The 15,573-nt window shown below is 35.6% G+C and overlaps 1 protein-coding gene across 1 annotated transcript; it reads left to right on the top strand.

The window, feature by feature from the left end:
* Positions 1 to 11,908: 11,908 nt before the first annotated feature.
* Positions 11,909 to 13,735, top strand: RHO25_001555 (uncharacterized protein; the record flags this gene model as incomplete). Its single annotated transcript, XM_065602121.1, has 2 exons — positions 11,909 to 13,566; positions 13,648 to 13,735. The coding sequence occupies 2 exons, from the start codon at positions 11,909 to 11,911 to the stop codon at positions 13,733 to 13,735; spliced, it is 1,746 nt and encodes a 581-aa protein (XP_065458193.1).
* Positions 13,736 to 15,573: the final 1,838 nt, after the last annotated feature.

Raw genomic sequence — 15,573 nt, forward strand, 5'->3', positions numbered from 1 at the left:
ACTATCTTCTCTATAATTCTCTAGATAGAGGATTATATTCTATAGGCTAGTATATCTAGATATTCTCTTATATTAAGTAGAAGTTAGTTAAGTTAGTTAGTATCTTAGGCTATAAGGTTCTAGATTCTATCCTAGTTAGTAGCTTTCTACTACTTTCTCTAGCTTCTTTCTCTTAGCTCTTAGAAGTTAATATAGAAAGTTATCCTAAGAGAGATATAGTTAGAGCTATATATCTCTTCTAGGAGAGCTTTATATTCTTAGATTAGGTTTTAGAGAGAGAGACTAATAAAGACTAGGTCTAATATTTAGTAGCTAGCTATATATCTTTCCTATATAATTATCTCTAGCTCTAGAGCTAGCTATAGTTAGGCCTCTATAATTATTTTAATAAGCTTATCTACTATAGTATATTAGGTTTAGGTTATATTTCCCTTCTATTTTAAGTAGTAGAAGTTAAAGTCTCCTACTACTATATAGTTTACTTTTATATCCTCTAGAGTTTATAATAGTACTTCTTAGAGTATAGAGATAGTCTCTTCTTATCTATAGCTTATTAGCTCTAAGAGGTTATAGTAGTTATAAATAGAAATAGTTCCTATAGGTATCTAGACTTAAATAGTTACTAAGTTACTTATATTATAGAAAAGTAGTTTCTAGCTATTAGTTCTAATTTTATCTAATATAAGTATTACTACTCTTAGATTCTAGTAGAGTAAGAGGACTATAGAGTATCTTTTCTTAGCTTTAGTTCTACTATTTATAGTATTAAGTTATAGTTCTTATAGTACTATTACTATAGCCTCTTCTATAGCTTAGCTATCTAGTAGTAGAGTTTAGGTAGTATTTAACCTATTAATATTATATTAGTAGATTATTAGAGTTTAGCTACTTATAGAATTCTTAGAAGAGAAGCTTAATTAGGTTAATATCTATATCTTCCTAGAGAGTATTTATTTATTATAGTTCTACCCGCCGAAGAGTCGACCGACTAATCGAAGTCGAGTAGGTATAGTAGCTAAATAGAGTACCTATTAGGTAGACGCTAGGCGCTCTACTACTACTCGCTCTATACTCTATCGCGCTCTATAATAGAGAGCGCGAGAGTACTATAGAGTAGATAGCTAAGAACTAGTAAGTCTTATTTATATTTAATAGTAATAAGTATCGCCTCTCTAGATAGTTATCGTATATAAATTACTATTCTATCTTACTAATTAGAATTAAATAACTCTTCCTACTTTATTACTTTTCTCTAGACTACTCGATAAGCTTAAACTCCGATCGAGCTTAAGCTTCTACTTAGTAAGATCTTAGGTTATTAGCCTAGCGCTAATAAACCTAATAGCTTTATACGCTCTTAAGAATATCTACTATAGGAAGCTCTAGAAAGAATTCTACTTCTAGTAAAGTAGGATCTAGCTATAGTAAGCTAGTTTAAGCTCTAAGACCGACTCTACTAGACGACTCCGACGATAAAGATAGTAGTCTAAGACTAAGAAGCTTTAAACTAGCAAAATCTAACTACTACTATAGAGATCGAAATAAGTTCGATAATTAGGTTAACTAGATAGATATATACTTTATATTTAACCTAGTCTAAGTAATACTTAAGACTATCTTTATAAGTACGTATCTTAGAGGTAGTACTTAGAACTAGATTAAACTCTATCTTAAGATCTACTTAGATAGCTAGAGAACTTAGGATCCTACTAGTATATTTAGAGACTATACGACCTTTAAAGCTAAGCTTAAGGAGATCTTCGGATCTTCTAACGAGGTAACCTAAGCGATTAGAGTTATCTAGTACCTCCGATAGCGAACCTTAGTATCTAAGTATATAGCTAAGTTCGAGGAATACTTATAGGTAACTAGATAGAACTAATAGGTATTAATAACGATATTTAGATATAGTTTTAAAGACTTAGTTAAGGACTAGTTAATAAACTATAGAGGAACACTCGATACTCTAAAGGATTTAACCGAAGCGGCTATTAAGATCGATAACTAGCTCTATAAGAGAGCTCTAGAACGTAAGTATAACTCTAAGATTAGAGGAACGGCTAGGTTTACTCTAGACTATAGAAGGAACTACGGATACTATTCGAAGCTAAATAACTAGTCTAATAAACTATACTATAGACCCTAACTAATAGAACTTAACGTAACTTAGAAAGGTCGTAGGATTAAAGAAAAAGATAAGCTAAAGAGTAGGCTAAGTAAGAAATAAAGTAGCGATAAGACTTATTATAACTATAGTAAACTAGGCTACTTCGCGAGAGATTATCGTTCTAAGAATATAGTATAGCGATAATCTATTAATATAATATAATAAAAAGAAGAAGAACGAGAAAGCTATAACGATAATTAGTCTTCTAAGAAGGTCCGACTTCTAAATATAATAACTTAGAAACGTAAAAACGAGGAAACTATAAAGGAAACTAACCGACTCGTTAAGCTTACTAGACTATAAATCCTTCTAGACGAAATTTTATAAAAAAAGGAAGAGATTTACTTTTAACTATAGTCCTAGAAACTTAAATAATAATAGGAAACTTTAGACGGAAGGTATAACGCTATCTAAAACGAACTCTAGATCCTAGAAGACGAAATATAAGAAGAAAAGCGGACGTTCGGAACGATATAGTAACGAAGTATCTCGATATAGATCTACTAGGAAGAACGTTATAAATATAGAAGCTTTTATTAGCAATTCTATTATAATAATATATACTAAATATATATCTCTTCTAAGAGAGAGAATAACTTTTTCCTAACTAAACTAACTCGAGAAGAAGATTTTCTAATCCGGTAATATAATAACGAAAATAGACTCTTATCTATTCTAGAGGAGCTATAAGAACTAGTACTATATCTTAGACTCGCCGAGGAAGAAACTAACGAATCTTATTATAAAAACTAAGAGAATATCTCTCCTAAAATTAACTCTAAGAAGGAAGAATAAGACTCGACTATAAATAAAGAAGATATATTTAAAGAATTATCTAACGAAGAATTAGACCTAGATAATAAGATTATAATATTTATATATACTTAGGTAGGAATTATACGTAAGGTTATACTATTCCTAGCTATATAATAAGAAGATATATTTCTAAGAATTAGTAGAAAGCGATACTTATACTCTACTAAATTCGATCGAGTACTTAAGGAACTATAAGTTAAGCTCTAGAACTAGCTAAGAGTCTCTATATAGTACGACTTTAGGTCGCTTATATAAGAACTCGTTTCTATTAGAAGTACGATTATACTATTTAGATATATTATACTAAGCGAAGAAATCGTACTAAACTTAGTACGAGAAAATATATACCGAATCTCTAAATAATATACTAAGATATAATAATATTAGTTAATATATACTTATATCGAAACTCTAGAAGAAAAGGCTATATACGAAATAATTAGATATACGTTATACTAGATCCGAGAATAGTATAGGATATCTACTATCGAAACCTAGTTAAGAAAAGGATCGACTCTTAAGGAATAAGCGTCTAAAGAGAGTTCTATAATATAGAAAGCGCTTAAGTATTAATATTAGTCTTTCGTACTAATATTACTATTAATAGATATAGAGTCTAAGCTATAATTAATTCTAGAGCGAGCGGTAACTTTGCTTCTAAATTATTCGTAAAGTAATATAGAATAGCTATTTAATCGAAGAACGAAGAGTACGAATTAATCGTAGTCGACGGATTATCGTTACTAAGTATAGAACGAGAAACTATTCTATTACTACTTACTATCTAATAGTACTATAAGGAAATTATCTTAGATATTACTAATATAGCTAGTTATAATATCGTACTAGATATACTTTAGTTAAGAAAGTATAATCTAATTATCGATTAGAGATAAGAAGTACTTAGGTTTAAATAATACGATTACGTTATCGATATTAACTCTATATAGCGATAGTATTTACTAATAGATAAGGCTAGGAGATAGATTAACGAAATAATACTCTAGTCGCTTAGAGCTATAAAATAATCGAGCCTAACTCGGATAGTTACTCGTAATAGTAAGAAGGATAAACAAGTTATAAGAATAGATAGAAGTAACGTACTATCGAAGGATATAGCCTTAGAACTCGATATCTCTAAAGAGTATTAAAAATAGGCGAAACTCTTTAAAGAGATAGAGAATATTACTATCTTACCTAAATACTAGATATAGGATTACCGGATTAATCTAAAACCTAGAATAGAGCCTCTATTTGTACTACTATTTAAGAAATCCGAATACGCGCTCTAAGAAGAGGATAAGTAGCTATATAAAATACTAGCTAAGAGCTAGATATATAAATCTAGGTCTAGTATAGAAGTACCTATCTTCGGCGTTCTAAAGTCTAATAGAAAGATACGAATCGTCGTTAACTATAGGAAACTTAATAATATTATAATTAAGAACCGATATCTATTACCTAATATTAAGGAATTATAAGATAGACTTACCGGATTAGACTAGTATATAAAGATCGACCTACGAGGCGTATTCTATACTATCTATATAGTAGAAGGCGAAGAATAGAAAATAGCGTTTCGAATACGCTATAGATTATACGAATTTATAGTTATACTAATAGGATTAACTAATATACTAGCCTTCTACTAGAAGATAGTAAACGATATTCTTAGAGATCTACTCGATATATACGTTATTATATATATAGACGATATTCTCGTCTATACTAAAGAATCTCTAGAGAAATATAAACGATAGGTATAAGGCGTATTCGAAAGACTCTCTTAAGTAGGATTCTAGACTATACTCGAAAAATACGAATTCTATAAGAAGGAAGTTAAGTTCCTTAGCTTTATTATTAATACGAGAGAGATCGTAATCGACCCGGAAAAGATCGAATCTATTAAGATATAGCTAACTCCGAAAATAGTTAAGGATATATAATTATTCCTTAGACTAGCTAACTATAACTAGAAGTTTATTAAGGACTACTCTAAGATCGCTATACTACTATTAGACTTTACGAAAAAGGACCTTAAATAGAAATAGGAATAATAATATTAAAAGGCATTCGATAAGCTAGTATAGATATACTACGAAGTACTAGTACTAATAATATTTAATACCGATAAACTAGTCTTTATCGAGACTAATATATCGGATCTAGCTATAGGAGCGTACCTTATATAAATATACGATAGGAAAAGATACCTAGTAGCTTATTACTTAAGAAAGATATTACTTATAGAACAAAACTATAACGTCTATAATAAGGAACTACTAGCTATCGTTATAGTATTATAATACTAGAACTACTATATAGAAGGAGTACTAGAACTAACGATTCTTTCTAATTATAAGAATCTAACCTACTTTACTATAACTAAAGTACTAACTTATAGATAGGCCTACTAGTCGGAACTACTCGGATAGTATAAGTTCGAAATCTACTATACTCTAGGAAAAGAGAATAGTAGAGTAGACGCCTTAAGTCGAAGAGTCGACTATATAGAAGAAAAAGAACCTATATAATAACGCGTTCTTAAGGCTAATCCGGATAGAAGCCTTAGTACTAATACTTAAGAGTTTAATAATATAGTATAAATCCTTAACGATACTAAGGAGTAGTTTCTAATACTATAAAGCAAATACTAGATACTAAAGAACCGAGAAGAAGAATATATATAATAATATTACGACGATCTCTCGAGAGGATATTTAGAAGTAACTAAGACTATAGAACTTATCTAGAGAAGTTTTAGCTTTCTATAAATACGATAAAAGGTACTTAAGTATATTAAGCGCTACGAGTATTACTAAAGAAATAAAGCCGAACGATACGCTAAGTATAAATATATATAGTTTAGGACTCTACTATAATAACTTTAGAACGAAGTTACTATAGACTTTATTACGAAACTCCTACTCTCGAAAGATAGGATTAATAATACTATATTCGATATAATTATAGTTATAGTCGATAGACTTACTAAATATATATACTTTATACCTATAAGCGAAAGATATATAGTAGAGTAACTTAGATACCTTATAATAGATAGGCTAGTATAATACTATAGATTCCCGAAAATCTTTATTACTAATAGAAATAAGTTATTTATATTAAACTACTAGAAAATACTAGTCGGAATAATCGGAATTAAGTATAAGCTATCTATAGCCTATTACTTAGAAATAGATAGCTAGATAGAGAGAACGAATTAAATACTAGAGCAATATCTCCGATACTACGTTAATTATATATAAGATAACTAGGTTATACTACTCTCTATAGTATAAATAGTACTTAATAACTATAAGTTAGAGACTACGTAGGCTACGCTATTCTTCGCGAATTATAGACGAAATCCGAATCTATTTAGAGATCTATATAGTTACCTCTAGGCTAAGAGAGCTATAGTTATAGCTTAAGATAGAAAGACTATTTATAAGGAACTAGAAAACTATATCTAAGACTTATAAAAGATAATAGCTAAAGCTAGATAAGAAAAAAGAAAAATAGTACTTTAGCTTAAGAAGAGGAATAAGGTCTATCTTCTTACTAAAAATCTAAGAATAAGAAAGAAGACTAAGAAACTAGATTACGTTAAGATCGGACTATTTTTAATTAACGAAGTTAGAGGACTAGTTAACTACCGACTTAAACTACTAAAAGATATAAAGATCTACTCGGTATTCTATATATTACTACTAGAACCTACTAACGCCGAAACTCTATACTAAGAAACATTTTACTTCTAGCTAGAAAAAGAAGATAAGTTCGAAGTCGAAAAAATCCTAGAACGAAAGAGTTAGAAATACCTTATTAAATAGAAAGGATACTCCGAATCGGATAATATCTAGAAACTAAAATTAAGCTTTACGAATTATCGTTAGCTACTAATAAAGTTCTACTAATAATAGAAGAATCTCGAAGAGAGGGAGAACTCTAAACCTAGAAATCTAAGAAGAAATTATAGCTCTACTCGAGTATAAGGTCCTATATTAGAAGCGAAAAGTAGAAGTCTTTATTAACGTTTCTAGACCTAGCCTTACGCGACTCCTTAGCTTCTAAGTTATAAATATTCGCCTTCTCTACTACTAAGGCCTTATTAGTACGACTATCGATAAGATCTATTTGTTTCTATAGCTACTTCTCGCGAGTATATATAATATCTAAGGCCTCGCGGGCCTTATCTTATTTAGCTCGAGCCTCTTTAATTTATTTTAGAAGCTTCTTCTTCTAACTAATTAAGCGATCGAACTCGGAGCGAGTAATTTTAATATCGTACTTAAGATTACGATAATTATACTTATTATACCGACCCGACCGAGTATATACCTTATAGATCTGCTTCTATAACTAATAGTACGAATAAGCTTAGACTATAATCTCTCCGAAGACGTCGATAAAATCTATATAACGTTTTCTCCGAATTATACTATTATTTAGAAGTATATCTAGAAGAAAAAGGAAGATATATTCTAGAAAACAGAAACTAGATAGACGAGTTATAAGGTTAGCTCGGGACGAGCTAAGCTAGAAGAGGGATAGTATTATAGTTCTACTCGCTAAAGAGTCGACTAACTAATCGAAGTCGGGTAGGTATAGTAGCTAAATAGAGTACCTATTAGGTAGACGCCGGGCGCTCTACTACTACTCGCTCTATACTCTATTACGCTCTATAATAGAGAGTATAAGAGTACTATAGAGCAGATAGCTAAGAACTAGTAAGTCTTATTTATATTTAATAGTAATAAGTATCGCTTCTCTAGATAGTTATTATATATAACTTACTATTCTATTTTACTAATTAGAATTAAGTAACTCTTCCTACTTCGTTACTTTTCTCTAGACTATCCGATAAGCTTAAACTCCGATCGAGCTTAAGCTTCTACTTAGTAAGATCTTAGGTTATTAGCCTAGCGCCGATAAACCTAATATTATTACTTCTTAGGTATCCTTATTCTTCTATATAGAAGAGAAGTAGAGCTTACTTACTTACCTTCTACTAGCTATTACTATTACTATAGTATCTAGAAGCCTACCTTTATACCTAATATTTCTCTATAGAGACTTAACTAGTAGAGCTTTCCTTTTAAGAATTATAAGTTCTATAGTACTATCTTCTTATATTAGGCCTAAGACTGCCTCCTATTACTTTTTAAACTACTCTAAGAATGCTCTTACTTTAGCCTTTATAGTAGCTTTATAGCTATATTAGAGGGAGTATACTTTATAGTCTCCTCTATAGTTACTATATTTAATTTTCTTCTCTTTATAGCTATCTATCCTATACTTCCCTATATAGTATCTATATATATCTTCTATAGCTTTATAGTAGGTAGTAATATACCTAAAGCTATTATACTTTAAGTATTATATAATCCTCTACTATAGATAGTATAGTTCTACTATATACTATATTAACCTAATAGTAATACCTCTTCTATATATTTCTTTTATAGTCTATCTATTCTATACTACTATTACTACTAATAAGAAGTTAGTCTCTCCTCTTACTTTTTAGTTCTTAAGCTAAAAGGTCTTCCTAATTTTAAGTCTATCTAGGAACTAGATAAAGTTATTTTAGTTAAGCTAGACCTAGCTATTTATATCCTCTAGCTTCTAGGATATCCTAATACTATATATAGTTACCTAGGTACTTAGTATCTCTATCTAGGCCTCTAGGTATATAGCTTTAAACTAAGATTAGTCCTTCTCTAGTCTACTTTTCTCTTCTTCTCTATAGAGAATAACTTTAAGATCTCTACTTAGAAGCTTTTATATAGCCTTAAACTACTATACTTCTAGTTTTCTTCTAAGCTCTTTATAGCTTATTTTCTTTACTATTTCTCTTTCTTTTTAGTTTCCTATCCTTACTAAAATAGTTATAGATATCTAAAGCTAGAGCTTTAGTATTATATATCTAATTTAGGCTTTCTAGGCCTATATTTTAGAGATAGTAGTAGTAGGTATTAGATAGCTCTAGAGAGTTTTCTAGATAGCTTAAAGAGTCTAGAACTCTTTTTAGCGAAGAGTAAGGTAGAGGAGAGTCTACTAGGTCTATTAGAAAAGAAGAAGAGTTAGAAAGAAAGAAAGAGTTATCTAGATATCGAGATAACTCTAGATCTATTCTATAAGTATTTTTAGGTTCTTTTATATTATTAGTTTTAAAGTATTAGTATTAGTAGTTATTTTCTAGTCTTATTAGCTAGAGAGAGATAGTTACGAGTAGATTTAGGCTGCCTAGGAGTTAGAGTTATAACTTTCTTCTTCTAGACTCTCTTCTCTACTTATAGTATTATAGTATTAGTCGAGAGGTATTATCGCGTATTAGGAGGCCTCGAGGCCTCCTACTATTATCGTCGTCGCCTACTAGAGCGCGTTTATATTTCTTAGTAATAAAGCTTATAGCTATAATAAAAAAGAAGTTTACTATCTAATTCTATAGAAATCCTAGACGAGAGATACTATATTTAGCTAACTCTATAGCTAGTTCGTATTCGTTTAGAGTAGAGTAGTATATTATTAAGAAGTCTATAAGCTTTTTTAAGGCTAGCTTTTAGTATCTAATATATATTAAAAAGTTATATTTTTTAAGGAAAGCTTTAAATAAAAAAGTAAAAGTAAGAGATATAGCGTTAATATTAAGTAAGTCCTAATTTACTAGAGTAGGTAGATCTAGATATAGTATTTAGTAGGAGAAGTCTAGTATACTATAAGAGCTATTATTAAGTATATCTAACGACTACCGAATTAGACGTTATATAAATTAAAATAGGACTATAGAGCTATCGCGAGTAGGTAGAAGGCTATATATAGCTAGTATAGAAGTAAATAGAAGCGCTATAAAAGTAGACGCGTTACTAGATTATATAGTACTTAATATTAGTATAGTATACTATCTCTTTCTTATATTCGTCTAGTCTTAGTACGCGACGCGTTCCGATTAGACGTCCGAGATATATAGATCGTAGTACTTAAGATCGGTAGAATATAAATAGAGTCGTTCGTCGGAGTTAAATATATTTTTCGAACGAGTTTAAAGAAGAACCTCCGATACTACTAGTTTACTATATCTAGGACGAATAAGCTATAAGCGGCGAAGTATATATCTCTATTATATCTATCTACTAACTACTATCTAAAGGAGATACTAGCTACTAAGTATAGCTAGTATAGTAGTAGTAGCTATATAGTTATACTATAATAGTTATAAAGTAAGTTCTAGAGAGACCTACTATTAGCTAATAATACTTTAGAGACTAACTAAACCTCTTACTATTTCTAGAATCTAAAGAAAGATTAAATAATTAGACTCTAGAAGTCTAGTTAGATAAACTAATATATTTAAAATTAAAAGAAGTTATAAACCTATCTTTATTATAAATATAGTAGTACTAGAAGGTTCCTATACTAGAAAGTACTAGAGAAGTATACTTCTTTAACTATTAATATATATACTATATATAAAGCTTAGAGTATAATACTTACTTTAGAGCTACTAAGAAAATAGAGTTCTATAAGCTCTAGCTAAGAAAGAGGAGTCTTAGTATAGTTAATCTTCTACTAGATAGTCTAATATAAAGGAATTTCTACTTATATATATATACTAAGAACTAAATACTAAAATATATAAGTTCTAGTTTACTATATAAAATAAATTTATTTCTTAGCTATAGTTAGAAGAACTTAGTAATATATATACTTAAAGTTAACTCTTTAGAAAATAAAATAGAAATAGAATAAAATAAATAGTACTTTAGTAAAGAAACTATATTTAGTACTTTCTAAGAAGAACTTAGAATAATAGTTTAGAAAGATAGCTATATTCTTTAAGAAAGAAGACTTATACTTAACTATTAAAACCTTAATATCTACTCTAATAACTAATAAAGTAAACTATAAAGTAATCTACTAGATTTAGCTTTATATTAGTAAAGAGAATAAAGAAATAGTATTAGAGAAAAAGATAGTAAAAGCTATTTAGTAAAAGCTAAAAAAGAAATATAAGAATAATAAAGTATTAGAAAGGAAACTAGTATAGTAGTACTTTACCTTTTAAATAATAAGTTTATAGAGTATATTATAAGTATAGTCTAGCTTACTATTACTTAGAAAGAAAATAAGGAAAGCCTAGCTAGTAATAGTAGAAGTAGTTAAACCTAAGAATAGAATCTAAGTTCTACTTAGTAGCCTATTTAAATCTTAGTTATCTATTAGAAATACTATAGATATCTAACTATACTTATTACCTAATAATATTCTTTCTATTCTAAAAAAGAAAGAAGTAGAAATACTTAGATAACTTAAACTAGAGAAAGGATTAGAATATTTAGCTTATACTATAAGAGCTATATAGAAATAATAATAAAAAAGAAAAAGAATAAATAACTTAGAGTTATTTAAAGCTAGATAGTATACTCTATATTAAAGGAAAGAATACTTACTATTAAGCTATTAGTATCTAGAACCTATAAGAAGTATAGTCTTAGCTTTTAGAGATATAAGTAAAGTAAGAGCCTTTACTATAATAGAGAATAAGACTAAGGAAAGTAACTAGCTATTAAGAGATAGACTATTAGAAAGAGTATTATAATTTAAGATTCTATAGATACTATATCTCTCTATCTAATAGTTAGGCCTCGGGCAAGTAGTGCCTTAGGCTTTAGGAATTCTTAGCAGAGAGTATTTCTTTATAGGCTTACGGTAGATAGAAACCTAAGCCTCTCCAACTACTCACTACGGGGGGTTTCACTTTGCCTTATTCCGCTGCACCCAGACAGGTTGGACCCCCAAAATTCAACATTTCCGTAGATTTTCTGCATTCTTCTGTTGGTAGTGTTTGCCTACTGACTACAAATCTACTGGAAGCGGACGTCTACTTGAGAAGAGGAGGGAAGAGACGCCAACGCAAAGATGAAAGGTTACCAATACATGAGAAGAGCAGGAACGGCAGCACTGCTTTCCGCAATTCTGCTACCAGCAAACTTACCAACAGCAACATTCGCATCAGCAACAGTCACCACTAAACCCCAACATGCCACCTCGAACTTCACCACCCACTCCCAATCCCTCCTCACCCAATCCATGTCCTTCATGGACCAACTCTACGACCCCATAGCCGGCTACCTCTACCGCTTCAACACCGCCCTCCTCCACGACACCCGTTCCTCCTCCTGGTACGCAGCAGGCCTCCTAGCACGCGCCAGCCTCTCCAATACCACAACCACATCTACCTCATCATCGGACATCTCCGAAGCAATCCAGATCATCAGTAACATCATCAACCCCCAATTCACCAACACCTCCGAACAATGGTACGGCGACTACCAATCCTACCCAGAACAACCCTACCCCGGCACAGAACAGTATCCCGCAACGATCTACAATACATGGGATCCGAACTGGCGAGGATTCATCGGGACGGCATTTATTGTGATTCTGGAAGAATATAGCCATCTCCTACCATCTTCCCTCCAAACCGACATTCTCGCAAGTCTGAAGCTCAATGCCATAGGCGATACATACCGCGTCGGAGGCGTAGACGACGATAATTTGTACCCTTTCTACTCCAATGCGGCAATAATGAAAGCCGCTGTGGGATCCTATATCGGTCATCGGTTACAAGATGCAAATTTGACGAATGAGAGCGAAGCTTGGGGAAGAGAGATTGTAGAATTGTTTGATGAGGTTGGAGGAAGTCTGAGTGAATTCAATGGGCCAACGTACACAGGCGTAAGTTTGACCGGGCTAACCATATGGGCCAAGTACTTGCCTTCCAATTCTTCGCTGAAAGCGAGCGGAGAGAGAATGATTCGACGAACGTGGGAAGAGTTCGGCGAGTTGTATAATGCGAATATGAAACAGATCACGGGGCCGTGGGATCGAAGCTACGGGTACGATGAGTCGAAGTACTTGTCCATCATGAGCTTGTGGATTTGGAGTCTCGTCGGACTGGAAGCGTCGCCGTTTGGACCAAATTTCAAGCCCTGGGCAATCGCGCACAACGATGATTTTGAGATCGGCCCTCTGGTCGCCATCTTGACGAAGTATCATGTGCAGCAAGGCTGGGTTGGCGAGAAAGTCATGAGGTCTCTGACCGAGTTCGAGGATCCAGGAGAAGGGGGCAGAATGTTCATGGCATCTGCTTACTCGGACGCCTACGATCACGTCCCTCGCAATATTACGTCTTGGATATCTGCCAACTTGACGATTGGTGCAGAGAGCTTCGACATGAACGTCGTGGGCGGCCCAGCCAGGAATCCATCTCAATTCAACCCCGCAATCGCGCAGTGGTTACGAGGAGATGGATCAGTTGGCTTCCTGACGTTGTATCCAGAGACACAAGCGCTACAGGCCGAAGTCGGTCCACGACGACTCAATCTGACATATCCGTATGGTAACGCAACGAGCAAATTTGTCTTCCATGTCAGCCCGAATGGGCTGACCGGGCCGAAGAATGTGTATTCGTGGGACGATATCCTTGGTGTCGGTGTGAAGGTCTCTGGCTCGGTACGCCCAGAACCGGAGATCAACTTCTGCGGTAACGTCGGAGGAGCTTGCGATCCTGTCAAGTATGTCGCTACTCTCGCTACTGTCCATCACCTGGCAGCTTTCTCGGCCGTACTGCATTGGCTGACTTGTTATCTTTTTAGTGAATTCGACCTATGGAACTTCACGTACAGTATGCCGGCGAATGATACGCGACTGCCGAATATCGTCCTTGATTTTGAGCTTGTGTGACGGGTCGTGAGCTTCATGCTAGCAGGCTGGGCTGGGCAAGATAAAGCTGTGGCTAAGCATGGGAGGTCGAGCTTCGTGGGGTGTCCTGTAGCGCGAGTCTAGGCTTTTGTGGTCGATGTGTTTGCAATCAGACAATCGTCGCGTGATGCATTTTGCACTCACAGAATTTTCGATGCTATGGCAGATGCGGCTGGTAGGACATGGAGGGGCTGGTTGATGCCGAGACCCCATGGTCAGGCCAGGTACATCTTATGGAGCAGTGACGATCATGAGTAGAGCCAAGGAAAGGAAGACACGGATATGAGCTGGGTACTGGGTAGGGCATGGCGGATAAATAATCGTGGGGTTTCCCGATATGCAGTAGCCGCTTTGGTGTCCTGACAGCCCGTCTGATCGTTCGTACTGCAGATTTGGTGGCACCGTCGACATGACCCAGTGCGCCGTGGTACGGCAAAGTTAGTTGGAATGCATCTCGTAAGGAAAAATCGTCGAGCCACGCGGACGGTGGGCTGCTGACCACACCACGTGCGCGTTGATTGGGCGACCTCGGCGAGCGTGAAGAAGTGCTTTTGGCTCCGCCTACACGAAAACCACCAGGTTGATGGTTCATGGTGACATGTCGGCTCGCTGCGACGGGTGATCAGCAGCAGTGAGGCTAGATTGTTCAGGGCGGGACTATTGTTGAGCGTCGTGATAGTCGATGTCTGGGCGGTCGCGCTTCGCAAGGTGAGGCGAGCAGGGAAGAAGCTAGTTAGCACGGGCTGCTGAATCTGGCAATCGCGGAGGGCGATTCAGCGACGTCGCTGAGGCCAACACGTGGCGGGTCGTGAAGCTCGTCGATGGGGGAGGCGAACGTCGATTGGCTCCCAAATTTGCATCGATAGAAGTATCGCGGTATCTCTGCTCCCGCTGATAATGATGATGAGGGTGCGCGGTCGCGCGTGCGGGCGGTGAGATTGGTGAAGCTCGGCGATTTGGGCAGCCCATCGTCGCCATGCTAATCCGGCAGGCACGCGGTCGATGCTGCAACCTAGAATGGTTGTGGAAAGGCTGGCAGCGAGCCCATTGCTCGCGAGTTGCAGCTGGAGGTGCAGATAAACGGGCCGGTGGCCGCTGCTCCCTGCCCTGTGCGGACGCGAAAAGAAGGGTCTGGATCTCCAATGGGCTAGGGTGGCAGAGGCATTGCGTGGCTGTGATGACAGCGAGACACTGCCGCGAGCACGAGGGTGTTCACGCGCGCAGCAGCGGTGAGCGCGGTCGGCATGCCGGCGCGCTCGTCGAGGGGCAGAATGAGGGCTCAGGAGGGGCAGGCGGCGGCGCGCGGCTGGTGGGCGACGGTGGCGAGCGGACAGGCGATGTTCGATGCAGAGTGTCACAATGACAGAGCTGTGAGAGAATCATCCAGTGGGTGCACGAGGCCGTCGAGTTAGCGAGAGAGTGGGCGCGTCGGGCGGCTTTTGACATTTTCCAGGCGCGCGAACCGTTCCAGCTGCTGCACTCAGAATATGCAGTGCTACGTATCCACCCTGGAGAGGCGAGAGCGATGCGAACTCGGCAGGAGCATCAGCGAGGCGCGCCACTCTTGCTGCTTGGGCCTGTTGCTTGGAAGTGGGAGGGCAGCGGCCAGCGGACAGCGGACAGCGGACAGCGGACGGCGGATGTTGTGCTGCTTGCAGCCGCTGGCGTCGGCAATGACTCACTGTTGCACTCTGCGGGCATTCTAGCTTTTTCTGCTGATAGGCGCCACTACCACCACGCACCAACCCTCTGCGCGGCACATCGACTACGCACCGCTGGCGTGTCTTGGAGGGGCCCTTCCCTTGCCTGCCCGGCCCGTG

Source organism: Cercospora beticola, chromosome 1 (assembly GCF_033473495.1).
Source record: "Cercospora beticola chromosome 1, complete sequence".
Lineage (NCBI taxonomy): Eukaryota > Fungi > Ascomycota > Dothideomycetes > Mycosphaerellales > Mycosphaerellaceae > Cercospora > Cercospora beticola.